At 36.9% G+C, this 24,327-nt stretch overlaps 1 protein-coding gene and 1 long non-coding RNA gene across 4 annotated transcripts in view; one reads left to right on the top strand and one right to left on the bottom strand.

Annotated features, from left to right (window-relative positions):
• LOC136844584 (uncharacterized) overlaps nt 1–24,327 on the bottom strand; it is a 303,347-nt gene that overhangs the window by 176,269 nt on the left and 102,751 nt on the right. The window lies entirely within an intron of this gene.
• Nucleotides 540–21,807, top strand: LOC136844577 (hemocyanin B chain-like). Of its 3 annotated transcripts, none has more exons than XM_067113849.1 (3): nt 540–709; nt 2,412–3,935; nt 4,060–4,634. In XM_067113849.1, exons 1-3 carry the CDS (start codon nt 664–666, stop codon nt 4,479–4,481), a joined length of 1,992 nt encoding a protein of 663 aa, XP_066969950.1. In that variant the 5' UTR covers nt 540–663; the 3' UTR covers nt 4,482–4,634. The 3 variants fall into 3 exon arrangements, with proteins under 3 accessions (XP_066969950.1, XP_066969952.1, XP_066969951.1); XM_067113851.1 differs by lacking the exons at nt 2,412–3,935; nt 4,060–4,634 and adding exons at nt 19,577–21,100; nt 21,228–21,807 and having other exon boundaries at nt 633–709; XM_067113850.1 differs by lacking the exons at nt 540–709; nt 2,412–3,935; nt 4,060–4,634 and adding exons at nt 18,188–18,329; nt 19,577–21,100; nt 21,228–21,807.

The following is a 24,327-nucleotide window of genomic DNA, read 5'->3' as shown; positions in this document are numbered from 1 at the left end:
GACCCCAAATATTTCAATAAAAATAAAATCTCTACCATCATCGGTCCTTTTGCATCTTAAGACAATATGTTACTTTACCTTCAGACCTCAAATATTTCAATAAAAATAAAATCTCTACCATCATCGGTCCTTTTGCATCTTAGGACAATATGTTACTTTACCTTCAGACCCCAAATATTTCAATAAAAATAAAATCTCTACCATCATCGGTCCTTTTGCATCTTAAGACAATATGTTACTTTACCTTCAGACCCCAAATATTTCAATAAAAATAAAATCTCTACCATCAACGGTCCTTTTGCATCTTAAGACAATGTGTTACTTTACCAATAAAAATATGTATGGCAGTCAAATACGCTGGTTTTCTGGGAATGCTTCTAAAAGTAAACTAAAGTCTGATGTAGGAAAATGTACCTAACATTTTTTCGTCTCTTACTTCTCTCCTGCTGAAAGATAAAAAATAGCACGTTCTTCAAGGACAAATGACAGACAACTCGAGCTACCTTTTAAAAAAGGCATTGATAATTGACTGCATTTTTATCGGATAACAGTAATGATCATAAACCACACTGGCAACACTTTGCCTCTGTTGTACTTTGACACTTGTTGCATACCCAGAGAGAGTATATAAAGCGCGAGCAACTCTTCTCCAGTCACGTCACAATGCAGGTGCTTGTCTTGTGCGCTCTGGTAGCCTTTGCTGCCGCCGGTGAGTATAAGTACACTTTTTTTCTTTATTTATAGATATTTCATGAAAAGCTGCTTCTGTAGATGCTACTACTTCATTTGCATCAGTTTCATCTCCTTACTGTAGACCTATGTAGTTGATGATTCGCTTAACAGAGATTTGGGTCAAACTAGACCTTAGTACAATTTCCGAAGAATAATGTCGAACGCCAAGTTTCAACTAAAAACACAAAATTTACTTTTGAGAAACTTTTGTTTTATTTCTTCAGTTGCACCGAAAGTTGGCATGCTGAGAAAGTCTTTCCCGATTTTTCATTCTTTTATTCTGCCATGTTGTGAATACTGTTTGCTTGCTCAATCATCGGAAGCTGACCATTACCGTGAATTGTCGAAAGAAACACGAGTTCCCTAAAATTTCTTACACAAGATCTCAATCATAACCTCGGGCACATCATGTGATTAGGTGATTACACATGCGTGATAGATTTTTGTCTATGTTTCTGATATCCCTTGCGTTCATATCTTCATAGACTATGCGATCCACCACATAGTACTAGGTATGCAATTTATTCTAACAATCTTGCCTTTGCTTTTGTGAGATCCAATACCAAACAATCTTGCCTTTGCTTTTGTGAGATCCAATACCAAACAGTTTTTAGAGGCATTGTTCCGGTGTGACCAAATTAGAATTCACCTTGTTGATCATGCAGTTGAATTATTGCAAACTGAGTTCCAATTTAGCGTAGTGTTCATTTTTCTGAGCAGGCCCCCGTAAGCTCCTCTCATAGTTTAATTATTTCATGTTATTAGGTTTTCTGTGTTTTTTTCCTCATAAATTGTATTGCTGATTCTGGACTTTTTTTTTTCTACACTGAGGTGCTGCCCTAATTGGATCCACTGTGTTCAAAACATTCAGCAGTTTCAACTAAGGGTGAAACTTGGCTGTTAATCATAGTAATGATAATGAATCACAGATGCCACCTCTAATTCGCTTGATCCTGTAGTTTCTAAGCTAGTTTTAAACTGTACAGAATATTTACATAACAGTTTGTTACCATAATAATGATGCTTTTCATGTAAAAAGGCCTTTACAACTACTTCAAAAAGGAGGGCCAGAGTCAAAGCATCACTGCCTGTAGAATTCCAAAATGAGTAAAGATATCTTAGACAGTCAATAAACAGCATAAGTTTGCACCAATCTCTTAGCCAAACTAGATATCTCTCTTAAAGAAAAATATCTTGACTGACAGAAAAAAAAGAGCAGATGCTATTCATTAGTCATCTTCAATAACAGTAATTATTTTAAAGCCTTGAGAAATTGCTAAGGGTTAAGGACTTTTTCATGGGACAAAGATCAACATTACAACTGCAAATAAAAAAAAAATACTTTTTTTAAGTATTTCATTCCAATAAATTGCCTAAAAATATTTAAAGTTCAGTTCTCCATACAACGAAATTGACTAAACATGAAATAAAACCAGAAAAAGAATGATCCTCTGCATAAAATGATTCATTATTAGAGCCGTAATATGGAGTCAGAGTATAACTTGAAGTCATTTGGGTAGAACACTTATTAGTTTATAGAAGACCCATGGTGCCATGGAAATGTGCGTCCTCAATTTTTCATACTAGGTAAAAAATTTGTGCATATTGGGTTAAAACTGTGTGAAAAGCAGCAAGTCTCGAGTTAATAAAATTTTTCACAAGATCTTACTTTTACACAGATGTACCATTGGCCAAGAGACAGCAGGATGTCAATCACCTGTTGTGGAATGTCTATGACCACCACCACTTTGATGACCTGAAAGGATATGCAGCATCTTTTGACCCTGTAGGAGATGTGTCACAATATAAGGATGGAGGAGAAGCTGCAAGGCACCTAGTCCAGGAAGAGAAAGATCACAGACTCCTTGATCAGCATCACTGGTTCTCACTCTTCAATGAACGCCAAAGAGAGGAGGCTCTTATGCTCTTTGAAGTCTTAATACAATGCAAGGAGTGGGACTGTGCTGTTAAAAATGCTGCATACTGGCGTGAACATATGAATGAAGGAGAGTTTGTGTATGCCCTTTACACTGCTGTCATTCACTCTGATCTTGGACATGGCATTGTTCTCCCCCCACTCTATGAAGTTACCCCTCATTTGTTCACAAACAGTGAAATTATCCAAAAAGCTTACACTGCAAAGATGACCAACACCCCAGGCAAATTTGAGATGGAATTCACAGGTACAAAGAAAAATAAGGAACAACGTGTGGCCTACTTTGGAGAAGATATTGGAATGAACGTCCATCACGTCACCTGGCATATGGATTTCCCCTTCTGGTGGGAAGACAGATATGGTGGTAACTTGGACCGCAAGGGAGAGCTTTTCTTCTGGGTTCATCATCAGCTCACTGTTCGCTTTGATTCTGAGCGTCTTTCCAACTATTTGGATATGGTAGATGAACTTCAATGGGATAAACCAATAGAAGAAGGATTTGCCCCACACACTATCTACAAATATGGCGGTGAATTCCCTGCCCGTCCTGATCATATTCACTTTGAAGATGTTGATGGAGTAGCAAGAGTTCGTGACATGATTATCATGGAAAGTCGCATTCATGATGCAATTGGCCATGGATATATCACTGATAAGGATGGAAAGGTTATTAACATCATGAATGACCAAGGCATTGACAAACTTGGTGACATCATTGAATCTTCTGTGTACAGTCCTAATGTTCAGTATTATGGAGCTCTCCACAACTTGGCTCACATTATGCTTGGCCGTCAAGGAGACCCTCATGGAAAATACAACATGCCTCCAGGTGTTATGGAACACTTTGAAACAGCCACTCGTGATCCTACATTCTTCCGTCTTCACAAATACATGGATAACATTTTCAAGGAACATAAATATAGTCTTCCTCCATACACTCATGAAGACCTAGACTTCCCTGGTGTCAACGTTGATAGCCTTAGCATTGATGGAGAACTTAAAACATATTTTGAGGACTATGAATTTGACCTTCGTAATGCTGTAGATTCTGCTGAAGGCATTCCCACAGTTGATTTAAAAGCCAGTGTTCATCGTCTCAACCACGATGACTTCTCCTTTGTTGCTGACGTCAACAATAACAATGGAAAAGAAGTTGTTGGTACTTTCCGCATCTACCTTTGTCCCCGCTTTGACAACAACGGAGAGCGGTTTGATTTCACTAATGGCAGCTGGCATTGTATTGAAATGGACAAATTCTGGAAGACATGTAAGTATGATTCTTACAGATTCTGGGATCTACTTTATTTGTAATAAAAATATTTTTAATCTCAAAGTCTGACATTAGATTCCCTAACAGAGTTTCTCAAACTAATACTCCCTTTCAATTACAGTGTCTCCTGGAGGAAATCATGTTGTAAGGAAATCAAGGGACTCTTCCGTCACTGTTCCTGATGTGCCCAGCTTCCAGTCTCTCATCGATGCAGCTGACAGTGGTAGTTTTAGCATGCCTGAATTCGAAAGGTCTTGTGGAATTCCCAACAGAATGCTTTTGCCTAAGGGTAAGAAGAACGGCATGGACTTTGCTCTCATTCTGGCAGTCACTGATGGAAGCTATGACCTAACTCACTCAGATGCTGAATCTGAGCATGGAGGTACTCATGCTCAATGTGGAGCTCATGGAGAAACATATCCAGACAAGCGCCCTATGGGATTCCCTATTGATCGTTATATTCCAGACAGACGTGTCTATGATGAAACTACCAACATGAAGTTTACTTATGTGAAAGTATACCATGATGACAGCCGCCATTAACATTTCAAAACAGCATGATTTATTATTTTTGACAACAATACAAAACATTCAGTTACAAAGATCATAATGTAAAACATTTTGTTTAGGTCTTGAAACCTCAAAATTGATATTAGAAAGTGGATAACATCAAGCACAATAAAGATCTTGCATGACCATAACTTTTTCATTTTGAACTCTACCTATTCTAATTAACGTCGGCTCATACTTTTAACTTTTATTGGAATTATTTTGTCAGTACTCAACACACTAAGAAGGCCTTGTAACATAAGGATGCCTCAAAGATACTTATGCTATTTTGTAAAGCACCTACTGAGGAATCAGGGAGTTACCTTGTTCGCTTTTCATGATGGTCTGAAAAGTTATTACCGGTGGAGAATAAAATATCATGGTATACATCATTCACGAGACGAAAAATACCTACTTGAAATTTATAAACCTGGATTTGTATATGATTACATTTTTGATAACTGTAAACACATAAAAGATGAAAAACGAATTAAAGCACAAAATATTCTTGGCGAGCAAAAATAATGAAATACATCTAATCTTGTAACTATTATGCAACCTGACCGCTGATGATGTAACATGGAAACAATACTCCAAACAAAACATACAAAATGCACTGATTCTCACAAGTGAAAAATGTTCTAAAATTTCTAGCTCTCCTCACAGAGAAGAAAGACGGACTGGATATACTGGTAAAATGTTGCGCTTTCCAGAAATTCTATAGGACTTTGGACCTATATGATGGAACATTTTGCCTGGAAGTGTCTCCAGCTAATATTTCAGTCATCTCGTGTTAAAGTCTTCCAGCAGTTCATATTTCTTCAGTGCCAATTCACTAGGTCATAATGTTACTGCTATACCTAGCAAGAAAATCACTGTTCTGCAAGATGAAACTACAGTTCATCCTCTCACGCCTGTATAGATTACTCTCAATTTTTGCTTTTCACAGTTTCGCTTCGTCTTGCCTGTCCCTAGTTAGGACTGGTGTCATGCTTGGGGTTCACTGTAAAAGGCACTGTTTCTGCACTGCTCTATAGATGTTATGACAGAGTCCTCCTCCCCCTCCCCCTCTCAGGTGACCTTTAACAGATATCGGGCCACCATTTCTTATTCCTACTTTGGGGAAATCACCACCACCCACTCTGCATGGGTTTGACACTATTTATTTACTCATACTGGAAATTTTTTAATACTCTAGTGCATCTGTTTAACTTGCTCAAGAAGCCTATGAACTATGAAATATTTAGACAATAGCCTGCGAACTCTGTTGATGTCTACACAGAACAAAATTCTTACTGTTGCAGAATATAAGATCTGGAACATTTGTACTGACATCATCTTTATTGACATGAATGAAGAGAATCCCATATCAAGTTAGGTCTACTTATCTATATGTATATAAATGGGTGTGTGTATGTGTGCATGTTTGCGTGTTTTTATGTTCCAGCATAACTCACAAATGCACTGAGCAATTTCAACCAAACTTGGTATACATATGACTTATTATCTGTAAAAGACATCATGTCACTAGAATTAGTAACTAAAAAACCTCTACAGGTCTATCATACCTAATTTCAGTGTACATATGACTTACTATCTGGAAAAGAATACTATGGGGGGTAAGACTTCACTGGCACCAAAGGGGGTGATGGTGGGAAGGGGGTGACATGTAAAAATAACCTAAAACGACAGATATTAGTGTCTAATCCATAGTTTTCGAGGTTGCTGAGATGAATAGTGACACTCTTGATGCCCTTTAAGTCCAAGTTCAGCCCCGATAGGAAGGGGGAGGTGAGAAGGGGTGGTAAATAAAATGTCAAAGATGACTGAAATTGGTGTCGAATCCATAGTTTTCAGGGTCGCTGAGGTGAATAATGATATTCCCAATGGCACCGAGGTCCAAGTTTAGTCGAAAAGAACGAACAGAACTCTGTATAACCTTCTGGAAATTTGTAAAAATAAAAAGATATCTGCATTTAAGGGAAGCTATCTCGCCAAGTCTTCCAGTTTTTCATTTTTCAGTGAATGTGACAGTTTCTTTTCGCTCTTTTAGGTGATTGTATAAGTGTTTTTTAACTTATTTGATAATGATACTGTGCACTTTGGATTTAAGTTTATTAATCATAGTTTTTTATTTCTATGAAATGTTTTATGTTCCTCAAGCATTCTTGGCCACGATAAACAAGGTACAGGGACAGTCTATTAAGTACAGTGGAGTAATTTGTATATTGTATTTATATTTTTAAAAACCTATAAATAAAAATTCTTTGATATTGCACTATAGATGGTTGGGATAAATAAACATTCGGGTGTGTTCTACGTTGTGTTTGTTCTACACTTTGAGTTTTTACCATGCAATGACAGCTTGTGTATATATACGTATGTATGTATTATATATGTCACATATTTAGAAAATTCGTCCCTTCAGCCTGTTAGCTAGGAAATAAAATTTACTGGCGGCTGGAGAAGACCCCCGCTAGGAGGTGGACAATGCCGACATCTTAACCCTGCGTCGTATGATTTTGGGGGACAGGAAGTCGTTAGGGACAGAAAGGCCAGTCAGGAACGTAATTGGGCTGCTATGCTGACCCTAGTAGCCTTAGCTATAAGACCTGTTTCCCTTCAACCTTTGTGCTGGCGGTTACTGCTTCTTCCAGATCAACCGATGTCCTTGTGCCCAGCCCTAGAAATTGAATGGGAGCGTCTCTGTGACCTAACTTGTTACTCTGTCAAGGTCCGCCAAAGCACCAAGTTCGTGCGGTAACTTCTGTGGCTGAAATTCATCTTTTGCAAGCGAGCTCCATGCACAGATGCAATAAGTTGCAATTACCAACAGATTCTTTCCCTTCTCGTGAATTTCTCTCCATTTCAGTATTTCCAACTTTTCATTCTCCTAAACCAAAGCCCCTTTGTTTCCCACAGCCCAGCACGCACATTTTCTCTCATGACTTGTTCCAAGCTTAAATCAAATTAATTCTGTGATAATAATTAGATCATTCCCACCATAGTGTTCCCATGTGCTAATTAAATCTAACTGATAATTTCCTCCATCGTGCATAAGTAATTTCATGTGACAGAAACTCATCAGATCTGAATGCTAACCTGGAATTATTTTCCAAAATCCCGTATCTGGCTCTTCGAGTGGACTGCCCCTGCCCATGTGAACCAAATAATCTCAGACGTTTAACTGCCCTTTCAGGTTTATGTATTTGCTACGCATAGTCTTGCATCATTGCACATTGTATGTGCCTTGTTTGCTGCTCAGTCAGCCATTTCATATTAATTTTCTGATTGCTCAGTTTGTAAATAAATTCAATTTAAAGTTACTTGACTGGTTTGAAAGGCAACCTCCCATTTCCTTGTTTAAACAGATGTGATATCAAGGTAAGTCATCTTATTCATTATATTTCTTGCTTACATTCTGAGCGCTAGGTGTTGGCCAGGAAGGCAAATTACATTTAAAATAAAATTTCACTCTTCCGACAGGCCTCAGAATATAACTATAACTATAAATATATATATATATATATATATATATATATATATATATATATATATATATATATATATATATATATATATATATATATATATATATATATATATATATATATATATATATATATATATATATATATATATATATATATATATATATATAGAGAGAGAGAGAGAGAGAGAGAGAGAGAGAGAGAGAGAGAGAGAGAGAGAGAATTTAGCATGAAGTTTAGTAATGAAGGATTCAGTATAAAATGCTTCAGTGTTTGATATTTCCCTTTTGTACAAGAGCGAAAAACATGACACCTTCAATCATTCCATGCAAAAGTTAAACCATCGACACTAGGGAAAAGATTTACTGTCATCATTCGTTTCATCTCTTCTCCAGAAGGACAATGTTCTAGTCGACGAAATGAGATTGTAAATTACTCAAAGAGTTGTGACCAGGATGAAACCGTCCCGTGTTCTTAAAAATTATCAGAGTAACTAAATCTAAAATAAAAAAAGAGAGATAATACTGTGCATAAAACATCCATCATTCTTACATCTAAAGTCAACACAAGTATATCAGTCGTGTAATTGGTTTTCGTTATGCTGCTACTTTAGATGTGAATTATTTTTTAGAGATTATCTCTTAAACTGAATATTAAGTGTAAAGTTCAGGTCAGTTTAGGTTAGGAATTCTGTTGAATTTCTTTTATTTGTAAGGTATCTGGAAAATATTAAAGTGCAGGCCATATTATAGGAAAATATTCAAGTGCAGGCCACAATGTTGGAAAATATTCAAGTGCAGGTCATATTATACGAAAACATTCTAGTGCAGGCCATATTATAGGAAAACATTCAAGTGCAGGCCACAATATAGAAAAATATTCAAGTGCAGGCTATAATATAGGAAAATATTAACGTGCAGGCCATAATATAGGAAAATATTCAAGTCCAGGCCACAATATAGGAAAATATTCAAGTGCAGGTAACAATATTTTCAAGTGCAGGTCACAATATTTTTAAGTGCAGGCCACAATATAGGAAAATATTCAAGTGCAGGTCACAATACTTTCAAGTGCAGGCCACAGTATAGCAAAATATTCAAGTGCAGGCCTTAATATAGGATCTTTGTCACTTAACGGACTTTGTTACTAATCTAAAAGGCCGGACCCCAAAGTGTCTGCTAATTACAGTTGAATAACCAACATCTGAGTCATAACATGAGCTGAACCTCGCGTTCCCTAAGAAAATCTTCCTCTAATATCTCCTCCGTCCCTAATCTTAATGGAACGCGTTTCTTAGACACAACATCTTGACCTTTCGATTGACAGATGCCTGTCGTGACGTATTATTTACAGTATTTTCTTGGAGTCGTAAACCATGTTCCCAGCGACAGAGCAAAATTAACGGAAAAAATCTTCATCAGTGTGTGTTTTTACTCTTTATTAACTGAATTTCTGAGCTTTTCACAACTAGACCAATGAATCTGAAGCATCCTTGACCTTGTCAGAGCAAAACTGACGGAAAATTTGGTCATTAGTGTGTGTTTTTATTCTTTATTAACTACATTTCTGGGCTTTTGATCATTAGACCAAAGAATTTGAAGCATCCTTGGTCTTGTCAGTCCTGCAGCCTTTCAATGTATATATGCACGTTTTCATACATGAATATTCTGGTTAATTCATCTTTACTAGTTAATTCGTATTTACATTTTTTTATTCCATCTCTGGCGAATGAATACAGTATCTGCTTAACCTGAGAGGGGATGAACAGATTCAAAAATGTGTAGAAGACTTTAAATGTTTCATACAAAACAGTCATGAATTATTCAGGGACTAACAGTACTACAAACTGATTTTCTTTCTCTTATTTTTTTTTACTCTTTCCATAGGCCCACTGGCGAAGATTTAGTGAAAGAATTAGACTGGGACTATAATCTTATACACTGATTCATAATTCCAACAGCTTATAGTAAGAGATGCTGCTCAGTAAATATTTTTCTCCAAAAGTCACTAATCAACGTATGTAAACAGTTGCCCCTTACTCACCATGCCTTCCTTCGCAGATATCAAATAAGAAATTGCAACCTGGTAATCAGTGGCAAAAGAGAAAGCAACTTATAATATATTTAGTCTTGATCCTAATAATTTTATTCGCTTCATATCCCGCAAAGTGACTAGAACAGGAAAATGGAGAAAATAACGATTAACGAGGAAGGCTGTAGAGAGAGAGAGAGAGAGAGAGAGAGAGAGAGAGAGAGAGAGAGAGAGAGAGAGAGAGAGAGAGAGAGAGAGACATAACGTGGCTTAATGGCCTAGCCCTTTAGCCAATTAGACACCTCATCTTCAATTTCTTTCCGGAGAGCATAATTCAGAGGGTGATCGTTTTTAAGAGTTCTCGACTGCAATAAGAAATTAACCCCATCTCCAGTTGCCTGCGGAGTCTGTCATTCCTCTCCGGGAACTGCTACTTGAATTGCTCAGCTCAGAAAATCTTAGATTGCTTATCACCTCCTCTGAGGTTACGTGACGCCCAACATGTTTCGAATTTCAGCAACAGATGGCGCCGTTTTAATCCCAACAGAATTCTCTTTTGCCACTGATTACCAGGTTGCAATTTGCCACTTGATATCTGTGCGCTGTGCAAGGGGCAACTGTTTACATTCGTTGATTAATGATTTTTGGAGAGAAGTATTTATTAAGCAGCATCTGTTACTATAAGCTGTTGGAATTATGAGTCAATGTACAAGATTATAGTCTTAGTCTAATTTTTTATACTAAATCTTCGCCGGTGGGCCTATGGAATGAGTAAAAAAAAATAAGATAAAGATAAGCAATTTGTAGTACTGATAGTCCCTGAATAATTTTTTATTGTTTTATATGAAACATTTAAAGGTTTCTACGCATTTTGGATCTGGTATGACTTGGAAACTTGTCTTCGCCTTGTATTTGATCGGTTTTATAAACACACGTAAAACAACTGGCAGGACTGAAAACTTGGGATATTTTTTGTTTTATTTATTTTGCTGTTTAACCAAAAAGTTTCCTTATGTATGCAGTAGTGATGTTTATTCGAGTAAATTCCTTTTCTGGCTGTGGTAACGTGTTTTTTTTTTTTTTTACTTAATGAAGGGCTTTATAGAAATAATCACAAAATAAACAACCTGGATGTGTCCAAATGTAAGGAGAATTATTTACAATTTTGAAATTTCATCTCTTGAATATATTTGAAAATGACTAGGTAACACACTCAAGATTTTCCTTATGTATTGACTAAAAAAAGAGAAATGACTCAGGTGTTATGCAGATTCTATGAGAAAAGCTCATGTGCCTGTTTTATTGGCAACGCATAAATACTGAATATATATATATATATATATATATATATATATATATATATATATATATATATATATATATATATATATACATACATATATATATATACATACATACATATATATATATATATATATATATATATATATATATATATATATATATATATATATAAATATATATATAAAATATATATATATATATATATATATATATATATATATATATATATATATATATATATATATATATATACACACACATTATATAAAAGTGAATGTTTGTTTGGACGCTATAGAAATCAGAACCGCTTGACAGACCCAGCCAAAATTTTGCAGACGGCCTCTATATCACCCCGGAAAGGTTTATAACTCAAAATTAAATCCCTATCCCGTGACAGACATACAAACACACACACAAAAATGAAATTTTCTTTTTTATCAATGCTGTCCAACAGTAGCTTGGGCCGTAATCCACTACCTTTTCTGTTGGTGACGTCATTAAACTCCTCCCACTGCAAACCCTACAATCAGTTTGGTACAACCAAAAAATTAAACGGATATGTTTGACTGTATCAGAACTACTTTCACTCAGTCATACAGCAAAATAAAATGAACAATGAACACCCATATCGATAAACGAAGTAAGTGTAGATGGGATGGAGGTTTCGAGAACGACACAATGGTTTTGAGTTTTCCGTTTTCTGTTAGACCGTTCGCCTCTGGTGGGGGCAGGATTTGTAGGGGATCCGAGTGGTAGGGGGGACCGGTGTCAACAGGATGAGGAATAGTTCTAGAAAATATCCCGCGTATCAGTAATGCAACCACGAGGAATTTGAGAAATTTGCGGAAGAACAAAGCGAGTTGTAACAAAAAAAAAGTAAACATAGAATCGAGGAGAAGAAAATGAAAGGAATGAGAGAAAAAATCAATTTTAGTGATGATGTTTTTCTACTACACTATATCGAACGCTTCTTAACGGGTGCAGTCACCTTTCGAAACGCGGGCTAATCGCTCGCGATCCCTAGCCGTCTTCTGAGTATTTCGGGACATAAGAGAAGCTTTTCAGAGTCATTCTTTACACGTAATGCGGTGAATTCTCACAAACACAAACAGGAAAACAACACAACCACTTAGATGATCACACACTATCAAAATAAATCCACCATTTCGATTTCAACTACTAAGCCTAATGATCCCACTTCCCTTTCTTCCTTGAGTTTCTGAAGTTTCGTATGGTAACGAATTAGCAGTACGTTCAGACAACAAACTCGTGCGTTTTGATGAATTCAGATACCTACATGACTCCTCCGATTTGCCGTGCAGTGCATTTCACGTAATCAATAAAACGCCCGTCTGTTGTTGCAAGGGAGACAGACCTTCTCCCCCAACACACATACACAAACACACATGAGCGTGTATAGTAGAAATACAATATTTTTTATTGTCTTTGTTCAGTGGAGATACCTTTAATTCTCTTCTAATAGAAGAATGCAAATTCTCCTCCCCTTTCCTCCCCCAATATCTCCCCCTTACCCTCCCCTCACATTCCCCCTTCCCCTCTCATTCCTCATTCCACCCCCTCCCTTCCCTTCCCCTACCTTTCCCCTCCCCTTCCATCTTCCCCTCCCCATTCCCCCTTCCCTCTCATTCTCCATTCCACCCCCTCCCCTTCCCTCCTTCAATTCCCTACCTTTCCCCTCCCCTTCCACCTTCCCCCTCTCCATTCCCCCTTCCCCTCTCATTCCCAATTCCACCCCCTCCCCTTCCCTCCTTCAATTCCCTACCTTTCCCCTCCCCTTCCACCTTCCCCCTCTCCATTCCCCCTTCCCCTCTCATTCCCAATTCCACCCCTCCCCTTCCCTCCTCCTTCCCTTACCTTTCCCCTTCCCTTCCACTTCCCCCTCCCTCTCTCCCTTCTTACTCTCATCGCCCTTCCCCATCCGCTTTCCCTCTTCCCTTCCCCTACCCCTAGACTATTATTCAGAGTTTTCCTGGGCAGCGCCTGGTTGGTCAGCTAGTACACTATATAACGATGCTGAACGTCCTCACAGATTAGTGTTTTTACTCTGGTAAGAAAGAGATCAGGAACATTTGTTACTGATATCATCTTTACGGATATTGGAAGGTCACTGCACGCCCAACTTTCTAAAAGCTTCTGATGTTAAGCCTGAAAAATGCTGTGAAAACTTAAGCCTTGCGTCAGAAGTATCACCCAGTACTGAAAACTGCTTTACTTCACTCGAGATGGTAGTGAAAAACTGTAACAAAAACTTCATCATCTGGATACAGTAACAGTTATTTTTAATGTTAAATGCCACAAACAATAACTAAAAACTACAAGGGTCGCAACCATGAAGATATGGTGGTACTACCCTTCTGGAGCCACACACAAACACGTCTCTAAATCTATTCAAAGTTATTAAGGGGGAATTACAAGATTTCACTGAGAAGTAAATCTTAGACCTTTGTCCTCAGAATGTTTACAAAGAGAATATACTGAACATACAACCAACGCTGTTCTTCTAACGTTCTCTTCTAAATAACTGTCATTATTTATCCATATTAGATATGAGCTTTAAAGGAAGAACATACCATTTAAGACCTAAGCCATTTTGCCTATAGATCTGAGAGTAACATGAAATGCTACAAATGTTCACTGAAATAAATGACAAAAGTTTCATATACATATCTATCTATCTATCTATATATATATATATATATATATATATATATATATATATATATATATATTATTGTCTCCACTTTGAACCTTAATCTCCACTGTCATCAATTTCAATTTGACAGACACACAACTAAAATGGCACAAAATAAATATAATAATATTCATGGTGGAACAAAGAGGAAGCTTATAGGTGCTAAAAAAACCTTACAACCAAAAAATGTAACTCAAATCGCAAAAAATATCTTCAGAATTTAAGACGATCTCTTTATGTCAGAGATCTAGTATATTTACTTTTTACTAATTGTCGTTCTTGATCCCTTTCCTTAAAAGCAGTGCATTTCACTACCGTTTGCATCATCACTTTTCAAGTTCACTACCCTTTGCATCAACACTTTTTAAGATCACTACCCTTTGCATCAATACTTTTCAAGTTCACTATCCTTTGCATCAACAGTTCTCAAGATCACTACCCGTTGCATCAACAGTTTTCAGGATCACTACCCATTTGCATCAACACTTCAAAATCACTATCCTTTGCATCAATAGCTCCGAAGATCACTACCCTTTGCATTAACAGTTCTCAAGATCAGTACCCTTTGCATCAACAGTTTTCAATTTCACTATCCTTTGCATCAACAGTTTTCAAGATAACTACCCTTTGAATCAACAGTTCTCAAGATCAGTACCCTTTGCATCAACACTTTCAAGATCACTATCCTTTGCATCAACACTTTTCAAGTTCACTACCGTTTGCATCAACACTTTTCAAGATCACTACCCTTTGCATCAACACTTTTCAAGTTCACTATCTTTTGCATCAACACTTTTCAAGATCACTACCGTTTGCATCAACACTTTTCAAGATCACTACCCTTTGCATCAACACTTTTCAAGATCACCACCCTTTGCATCAACACTTCTCAAGATCACTACCTTTGCATCAACAGTTTTCAAGATCACTACCCTTTGCGTCAACACTTTTCAGGTTCACTACCCTTTGCATCAAGAGTTTTCAGGATCACTACCCTTTGCATAAACAGTTTTCAAGTTCACTATCCTTTGCATCAACACTTTTCAAGATCAATACCCTTTGCATCAACGCTTTTTCAAGATCACTACCCTTTGCATCAACACTTTTCAAGATCACTACCTTTGCATCAACAGTTTTCAAGATCACTACCGTTTGCATCAACACTTTTCAAGATCACTACCCTTGGCATCAACAGTTTTTAAGATCACTACCCTTTGTATCAACAGTTATCAAGATCGCTACCCTTTGCATCAACACTTTTCAAGATCACTACCCTTTGCATCAACACTTTTCAAGATCACTACCGTTTGCATCAACACTTTTCAAGATCACTACCCTTTGCATAAACAGTTCTCAAGATTACTACCCTTTGCGTCAATAGTTTTCAGATCACTACCCTTTGCATGAACACTTTTCAAGATCACTACCCTTTGCATACACAGTTCTCAAGATCACTACCCTTTGCGTTAATAGTTTTCAGATCACTACCCTTTGCATTAACAGTTCTGAAGATCACTACCCTTTGCATAAACAGTTTTCAAGATCACTACCCTTTGCATCAACACTTTTCAAGATCACTATCCTTTGCATCAACACTTTTCAAGATCACTACCCTTTGCATCAACACTTTTCAAGATCACTACCCTTTGCATCAACACTTTTCAAGATCACTACCCTTTGCATTAACACTTTTCAAGATCACTACCCTTTGCATCAACACTTTTCAAGATCACTACCCTTTGCATCAACAGTTTTTAAGATCATTACCCTTTGTATCAACAGTTATCAAGATCACTACCCTTTGCATCAAGAGCTTTGAATTTCACTACCCTTTGCATGAACCCTTTTCAAGATCACTACCCTTTGCATCAACACTTTTCAAGATCACTACCCTTTGCATCAACACTTTTCAAGATCACTACCCTCTGCATAAACAGTTCTCAAGATCGCTACCCTTTGCATCAATAGTTTTCAAGATCACTACCCTTTGCAATTCAACTGAACAATTTCACGTAATCCCCATTCCGGAATTATCTGGTCTTCAAGAATATAAATAAATTCTAATATAATCTTATCATTTGTTCCATAAAGTGAGAGCTAAGTTTCAGGAACAGATTCCTAGCTAAACAAAGGAATAAGAATAACGTCACTTGGTACACTTACACCGTATGAAACACTGTTGATTTGATTCACTCTTTTGCTTCATTTTTTTTAAATTCAAACATATTTCTTCATCCTTCCATATCAGCTAACCACACGGATTTAGGTCCAAAGATTCTTGTCCCATTTTAAAACCAACTGCAACTTTCCCTTGAAACTCAAATTATTTCAATGAAAAAAATGTATATGGTATATACATAATGTATATATACATATAGATATATGTATTTTTTTCATTGAATTAATTTGGGTTTCAAGGGAAAGTTGCAATTGGTTTTAAGAAGGGACAAAAATCTTTGGACCTAGAACTCATATGGTTAGCTGACATATATATACATATATATATATATATATATATATATATATATATATATATATATATATATATATATATATATATATATATATATACACACACACACACACACACATATATATATATATATATATATATATATATATATATATATATATATATATATATATATATATATATTTCTACTTGAACGTCCAGGGTTACTTACCTGATTCTGGATGGCAACAGATGAATGCAGGGAATTCCTTTTTATTTATTACACATCTGACTCAATGTTAGGACAATTCGTAGACAAAAGAAAGGAAGTCTATGGCTTAGGGCCTTCTTTATGTGAGGGAAATTACATAAACTTAAGGGTTCGCTCAACTATTATATTTACATAACCAACACACATCAGAAGAATGACGAATTACTGGCAGGTAATACCAGGGGCCTGCTAGAATAACGAATGCTACACAGAATAAATATTCTACTCCGACAATGTCTTCATAACAGGAACTTCGCAGTGGGGATAGAAGGTGGGGGGGGCTGCACATGGATGGAGCTGAGAGATTCCACAGTCGAGGCCTATCTGTAAATATATGCACGACGGTTAGGCTACTTGCAATAATAATAACACGCTCAAAGGGAAACTGAGGAATGCACAGATAGTGCCAATTAACTCAGTTTAACACTAATGCATAATTAAGTTAACATTGAATGCTCCAACACAGATTACTGAAGGTGATTGCACAATGGAAAAATCAATGAAATATTAGACAGAGAAATAACAGGAATCGTGACTGACTAAAAGAACCATACTCCAGCACATTACCTTCAAGATAACAGTGTCCTCATTGATAAGGTGCTAGCGATGAAGGAGAGAATTAAAATGTCACTACAAAGTATACTGGTTCGAGCCCCGGGGTCAACACGATGAAGATTCAGAGGGACAGCCAAGGGGAGGACATCTGGACTCGTGTCGTGTCCTGAGAGTCCTCTCTTGATTTCTCTTGTAGCGTCTATAAATAACCTTCAGGGATTACTCTGACATTCCACATAGGTGGCGCGAAGGTCAATCTTTGTCACGTTTTCTATAATGACGACCATATGGTGTCAGTCAACCTATGTGGAGGGTTCAGAATGAGGGCGGGGGGCAACTTTCTCTTCTGGTTCCACCCTTGCCTTGCTGGACGCAGAGAAGGTCCGACGGTCAGCTGGAATTAGGCCTAAAAGCAGTCACTTTGAACAGAGAGAGGGGGTTAGGCTTAACCATTTTAAGGAATGAAAGAGAGTTTTTGAAGGGGCGAGTGGAAAACCACTTTTCTGGTAATTAATGTTTTTTTTTATTCCTTTCACAATTATGTTGCAAATGTAAAAATGGGTGAGGTTGCGAGAAAAGAGATCCCATTCGTTGTAATATATATATATATATATATATATATATATATATAAATATATATATATATATGTTTGTATGTATATATATACATCAGAAACGATAATTTTTTAACAAGCTTCTAAAACTAAAGTAATGTCTAATCCACACTACATATTCCTAACATTTTTTGTACCCTACCTATCTCTCATTACAGATCTACGTAACATATTCTTCAAGGACAAAAAGACAACACTTGCTAGCTATAAAAGATACCTCGGTAAACAATTTTTCCTTTTTATCAGATAACAGTAATGATCATAAACCACATTCCCAACATTTGGCTACTGTTGTACTTTGACTCTTATTGCAACCCAGAAAGAGTATTTAAAGAGCAAGCAACTCTTCTCCAGCCACATCACAATGAAGGTGCTTGTCTTGTGCGCTCTGGTAGCACTTGCTGCCGCCGGTGAGTATTTCTACAAATTCTTTTTCATTTCGAGATATCTCATGTTTTGACTGTTGTTCACTCGTCTTCAGAGGCTGACTGGTGTCTTTGAATTGTTAGATAAAAACGTATAAAAACGTAATTGTCATTAAATTTCTCATTCGGGATCTCAGTATTAATATCTACTACCACCATCTGATTAATGTTATATAATTAATTCATTCTAAAAACCTTGCCTTTTCTTTTGTGAGGTCAGACGCCATACCCATTTTACAGAGGGACATTCTTGCAGTGACCAAATCAGGATTTATCTTCCTGGTGCTGCGGTTGAATTACTGAAGCTTCACACGGTCACTGTGGGCATAAATTTGTTTTTCACTATGCAGGCTGACGAGAGTCTCCTTCCATAATTGGCTGTTTTATATTCTCAAGTGTATCTATTTTTCTTATATGGCTTTTTCTCCTGCATTTCGTTTTCCTTATTGGACCTTTGAGCTTGTAGCATTCTGCAGTAAACAAAGGTTGAGCCTGCCTAGTAATCATAACAATCATTAATGATGGATGACATCTGTAACTCTCTTGCTTCTAGCTTCTTCGGCTGGTTTTAAACCATCCAAAATAGTTTATGTACCTGTTTTTTACTAAAATAACTATACTTTACATCTTAAACATATCCACTGAGTCTACTTCACAAAGGATGATCAGAATCAAAGCATCCTTGTTTGTGACAATTCCACTATAAGAAAATATATCTATAAAACCCAATCCTTGGACACCCAAAAATCTCTTAGTCAATCTAAATATATGTAGCTGATAAATATATTTTGGTCCCATACTGACTGAAAAAATGAGTGACTTCAGTTCTATAGTCATGCACACTATCATTAATATTTTTAGACCACTGAAAAATTGCTTAGAATCGAGAACTATTTCACTGCACTAGGATTGACAGCAACATTATGGTAGCATAGTTGCATATAAAGACGTTTTGAATCACTGAATTCCAATGAACAATCCAAAAATATTTAAATGTCAGTTCTTCACACAATGAAAGTTACTAAACATCAAAATGAAACCAGAAAAGAGCTATAACTTACAATCATTTGGCTAGAAAACTTCTAGCTTAGAGAAGATGGGAATCTGCCCCCTCAATTAATTTCTCCAGCTAGATAAAATTTTTGTGTGTGTATTGGGTGAAAACTGTGTGAAAAATTTTGACGTCTTGATATAATAGTTTTTTTTACAAAAATTTTTTTTCTGCTATACAGATGTACCATTGGCCAAGAGACAACAGGATGTTAATCACCTGTTGTGGAATGTCTATGACCACCACCACTTTGATGACCTGAAAGGATATGCAGCATCTTTTAACCCTGTAGGCGATGTGTCACAATATAAGGATGGTGGAGAAGCGGCAAGGCACCTAGTCCAGGAAGAACAAGATCACAGACTCCTTGAACAGCATCACTGGTTCTCACTCTTCAATGAGCGCCAAAGGGAGGAGGCCCTTATGCTCTTTGAAGTCTTAATACAATGCAAGGAGTGGGACTGTGCTGTTAAAAATGCTGCTTACTGGCGTGAACATATGAATGAAGGAGAGTTTGTGTATGCCCTTTACACTGCTGTCATTCACTCTGATCTTGGACATGGCATTGTTCTCCCCCCACTCTACGAAGTTACCCCTCATCTGTTCACAAACAGTGAAGTTATCCAAAAAGCTTACACTGCGAAGATGACCAACACACCAGGTAAATTTGAGATGGAATTCACAGGTACAAAGAAAAATAAGGAACAACGTGTGGCCTACTTTGGAGAAGATATTGGAATGAACGTCCATCACGTCACTTGGCATATGGATTTCCCTTTCTGGTGGGAAGACAGATATGGTGGTCACTTGGACCGCAAGGGAGAACTTTTCTTCTGGGCTCATCATCAGCTCACTGTTCGCTTTGATTCTGAGCGTCTCTCCAACTATTTGGATATGGTAGATGAACTCCAATGGGATAAGCCAGTAGAAGAAGGATTTGCCCCACACACTATCTACAAATATGGTGGTGAATTCCCTGCCCGTCCTGATCATATTCACTTTGAAGATGTTGATGGAGTAGCAAGAGTTCGTGACATGATTATCACGGAAAGTCGCATTCACGATGCAATTGGCCATGGATATATCACTGATAAGGATGGAAAGGTTATTGACATCATGAATGACCAAGGCATTGACAAACTTGGTGACATCATTGAATCTTCTGTGTACAGTCCTAATGTTCAGTATTATGGAGCTCTCCACAACACGGCTCACATCATGCTTGGCCGTCAAGGAGATCCTCATGGAAAATACAACATGCCCCCAGGTGTTATGGAACACTTTGAAACAGCCACTCGTGATCCTACGTTCTTCCGTCTTCACAAATACATGGATAACATTTTCAAGGAACATAAATATAGTCTTCCTCCATACACTCATGAAGAACTAGACTTCCCTGGTGTCAACATTGATAGCCTTAGCATTGATGGAGAACTTAAAACATATTTTGAGGACTATGAATTTGACCTTCGTAATGCCGTAGATTCTGCTGAGGGCATTCCCACAGTTGATTTAAAAGCCAGTGTCCATCGTCTCAACCACAATGACTTCTCCTTTGTTGCTGATGTCAACAATAACAATGGAAAAGAAGTTGTTGGTACTTTCCGTATCTATCTTTGTCCCCGCTTTGACAACAATGGAGAGCCATTTGTTTTCAGTAACGGCAGCTGGCATTGTATTGAAATGGACAAATTCTGGAAGAAATGTACGTATGATTCTTTAAAATTCTGGGATCTACTTTATCTATATTTAGTACAAATATTTGTAATCTTCGTCTGACATTAGATTGTCTAACACATTTTCTCAAACTAACGCTCTCTTTTCTATTACAGTGTCTCCTGGAGGAAATCATATAGTAAGGAAATCAAGGGACTCTTCTGTCACTGTTCCTGATGTCCCCAGCTTCCAGTCTCTCATCGATGCAGCTGACAGTGGTAGTTTTAGCATGCCTGAATTCGAAAGGTCTTGTGGAATTCCCAACAGAATGCTTTTGCCTAAGGGTAAGAAGAACGGCATGGACTTTGGTCTCATTTTGGCAATCACTGACGGAAGCTATGACCTAACACACTCGGATGTTGAATCCGAGCATGGAGGTACTCATGCTCACTGTGGAGCTCATGGAGAAACGTATCCAGACAAGCGCCCTATGGGATTCCCTATCGATCGTTATATTCCAGACAGACGTGTCTATGATGAAATTACCAACTTCAAGCTCGTTCACGTTAAAGTATACCATGATGATAGCCACCATTAACATTTGGAAACATCATTGTTTATTATTTCTGACAACGATACAAAACATTCAGTTGTAAAGTTCATAATTTAAAACATTTTATTTAGGTTTTGAAACCTCAAAATTGAGATTGGAAAGTGGATAGCATAAAGCACAATAAAGATCTTGTATGACCATAACTTTTTCATTTTGAACTCTACCTATTCTAATTAACATCGGCACATACTTTTAACTTAATATAAGCTCTAAAACCTTGTCTTTTTTTATTGGAATTATTTTGTCAGTACTCCTCAACATACTAAGAAGGCCTTGTAACATAAGGATACCTCAAAAATGCTTATGCTATTTTGTAAAGTACTTACTGAGGAAACAGGGAGTTACCTCTTTCGCTTTTCATGATGGGCTGGAGAGTAAAATATCATGGTATAAATCATTTTACGTGAGGAAAAATACCTACTTGAAATTTATAAACCTGGATTTGTATATGATGAGACTTTTGGTAACTGTAAACATATAAAAGATGACAAACGAATTAAAGCACAAAATATTCTTGGCGAGCAAAAATAATGAAATACATCTAATCTTGTAACTATTATGTAACATGACAACTGATGATGTAATATGGAAACAATACTCCAAACAAAACATAACAAATGGGTTAACTTGTAAAAACAAAACACACTGATTCTCACAAGTGAAAAATGTTCTTGGCTTCCAGTTCTCCTCATAGAGAAGAAAGACAGACTGGATATACTGGTAAAATGTTGTGCTTTCAAGAATTTCTATAGGACTTTGGACCTATATGATGAAACATTTTGCCTGCAAGTGTCTCCAGCTAATTTTTCAGTCATCTCATGTTAAAGCCTTCCATCAGTTCTTATTTCTTCAATGCCAATTGCTACACTAGGTCATCATGTTACTGCTGTAACTAGAAAGAAAATTACTGTCCTGCAAGATGAAACTGCAGTTCATCCTCTCACCCCTGTATAGATTACTTTTAATATTTGCTTTTCAAGGTTTTGCTTTGCCTTGCCTGTCCCTAATTAGGACTGGTGTCATGCTTGGGGTTCACTGTAAAAGGCACTGTTTCTGCACTGTTCTATAGACGTTAAGACAAAGTCCTCCTCCCCATCCTCCTCTCAGGTGACCTTTGACAGATATCGGGCCACCATTTCTTAAGCTTACTTTGGAGATCACCACTACCCAATTTGCATGGGTTTGGCACTATTTATTTACACATACTGGAAATTTTTGAATACTGTAGTGCATCTGTTTAACCTGCTCAAGAAACCTATGAACTATAAATATTTAGACAATCGCCTGCGAATTCTGTTGATGTCTACATAGAACAAAATTCTTATTGTTGCAGAATATAAGATCCGGAAAATTTGGTACTGACATCATCTTTATTGACATGAATGAAGAGGATCCCATATCAAGTTAGGTCTACTTATCTATATATATATATAAATAAATGGATGTATGTATGTATGTGTATGTTCCAGCATAACTCTGAAATGCATTGAGCAATTTCAACCAAACTTAGTATACATATGACTTACTATCTGTAAAAGACATCACTAGCACCAAAGAGCACCAAATGGGGTGGGTGTGGGAAGGGCTTGCCTGAAACAGGCTGGTTTTGCCCATAGAATTAGTAAATAAATAACCTTTACGGGTCTATCATACCTCATTTCAGTATGCATATGACTTACAATCTGGAAAAGAATACTGTGGGAGTAAGACATCACTGGCACCAAAGGGGGTGAGGGTGGGAAGGGGGTGACATGTAAAAATAAAAGAAAACGACAGATATTAGTGTCTAATCCATAGTTTTTGAGGTCGCTGAAATGAACAGTGATAATCCCGATGCCCTTTAAGTCCAAGTTCAGCCCCCAATAGGAAGGGAGGGGGGGTGAGAAGGGATGGAACATAAAATGTCAAAAATGACCGAAATTGGTGTCGAACCCATAGTTTTCGGGGTAGCTGAGGTGAATAGTGACATTCACAATGCCACTGAAGTCCAAGTTTACTTGAAAAGAATGAATAGAACTCCGTACAACCTCCTGAAAATGTAGAGCCTTCTGGAAATTTGTAAAAATAAAAAATCTGTATTTAAGAGAAGCTACCTCGGCAAGTCTTCTAGTTTTTCATCTTTCAGTGAATGTGACAGTTTCTTTTCGCTCTTTTAGATGATTATATAAGTGTTTATTAATTTATTTGAATTCAAGTATTTAATTTCTGTGAAAAGTTTTATATTCCTCACGCATTCTTGATCAACAAGGTACAGGGATAGTCTATTAAGTACTGTGGAGTTGATTTGAAATCGCCATGATTTTTCCACGGACAACTTTATGCTGCTTGCTCAGGGGTGGGTTCACCCAAGAATTTGTTCATTTTTGCTCCTGATGGTGAAGCTAAAAATGTTGCTTACAATCAAGTTTTGTGTTAAAGTAATATTATAGTGAATTTGTGATAGGTTCTACTTCATAATTTGTATACTGTATCTATATTTTTAAAAACCTATAAAAAAAATTCTTTGATGTTGCACTATAGATGGTTGCGATAAATAAATATCCAGGTATGTTCTACGTTGTGTGTGTGTTCTACACTTTGAGTTTTTACTGTGCAATGCCGGGTACATCAGCTTGTGTATATATACGTATGTATGTATGTATGTATGTATTATATATATATAT

The sequence above is a fragment of the Macrobrachium rosenbergii genome, chromosome 13, assembly GCF_040412425.1.
Source record: "Macrobrachium rosenbergii isolate ZJJX-2024 chromosome 13, ASM4041242v1, whole genome shotgun sequence".
NCBI classification, from domain to species: Eukaryota; Metazoa; Arthropoda; class Malacostraca; order Decapoda; family Palaemonidae; genus Macrobrachium; species Macrobrachium rosenbergii.
Note: the sequence above shows the minus strand (reverse complement) of the source record. Positions and strands in the feature narration are given on the sequence as shown.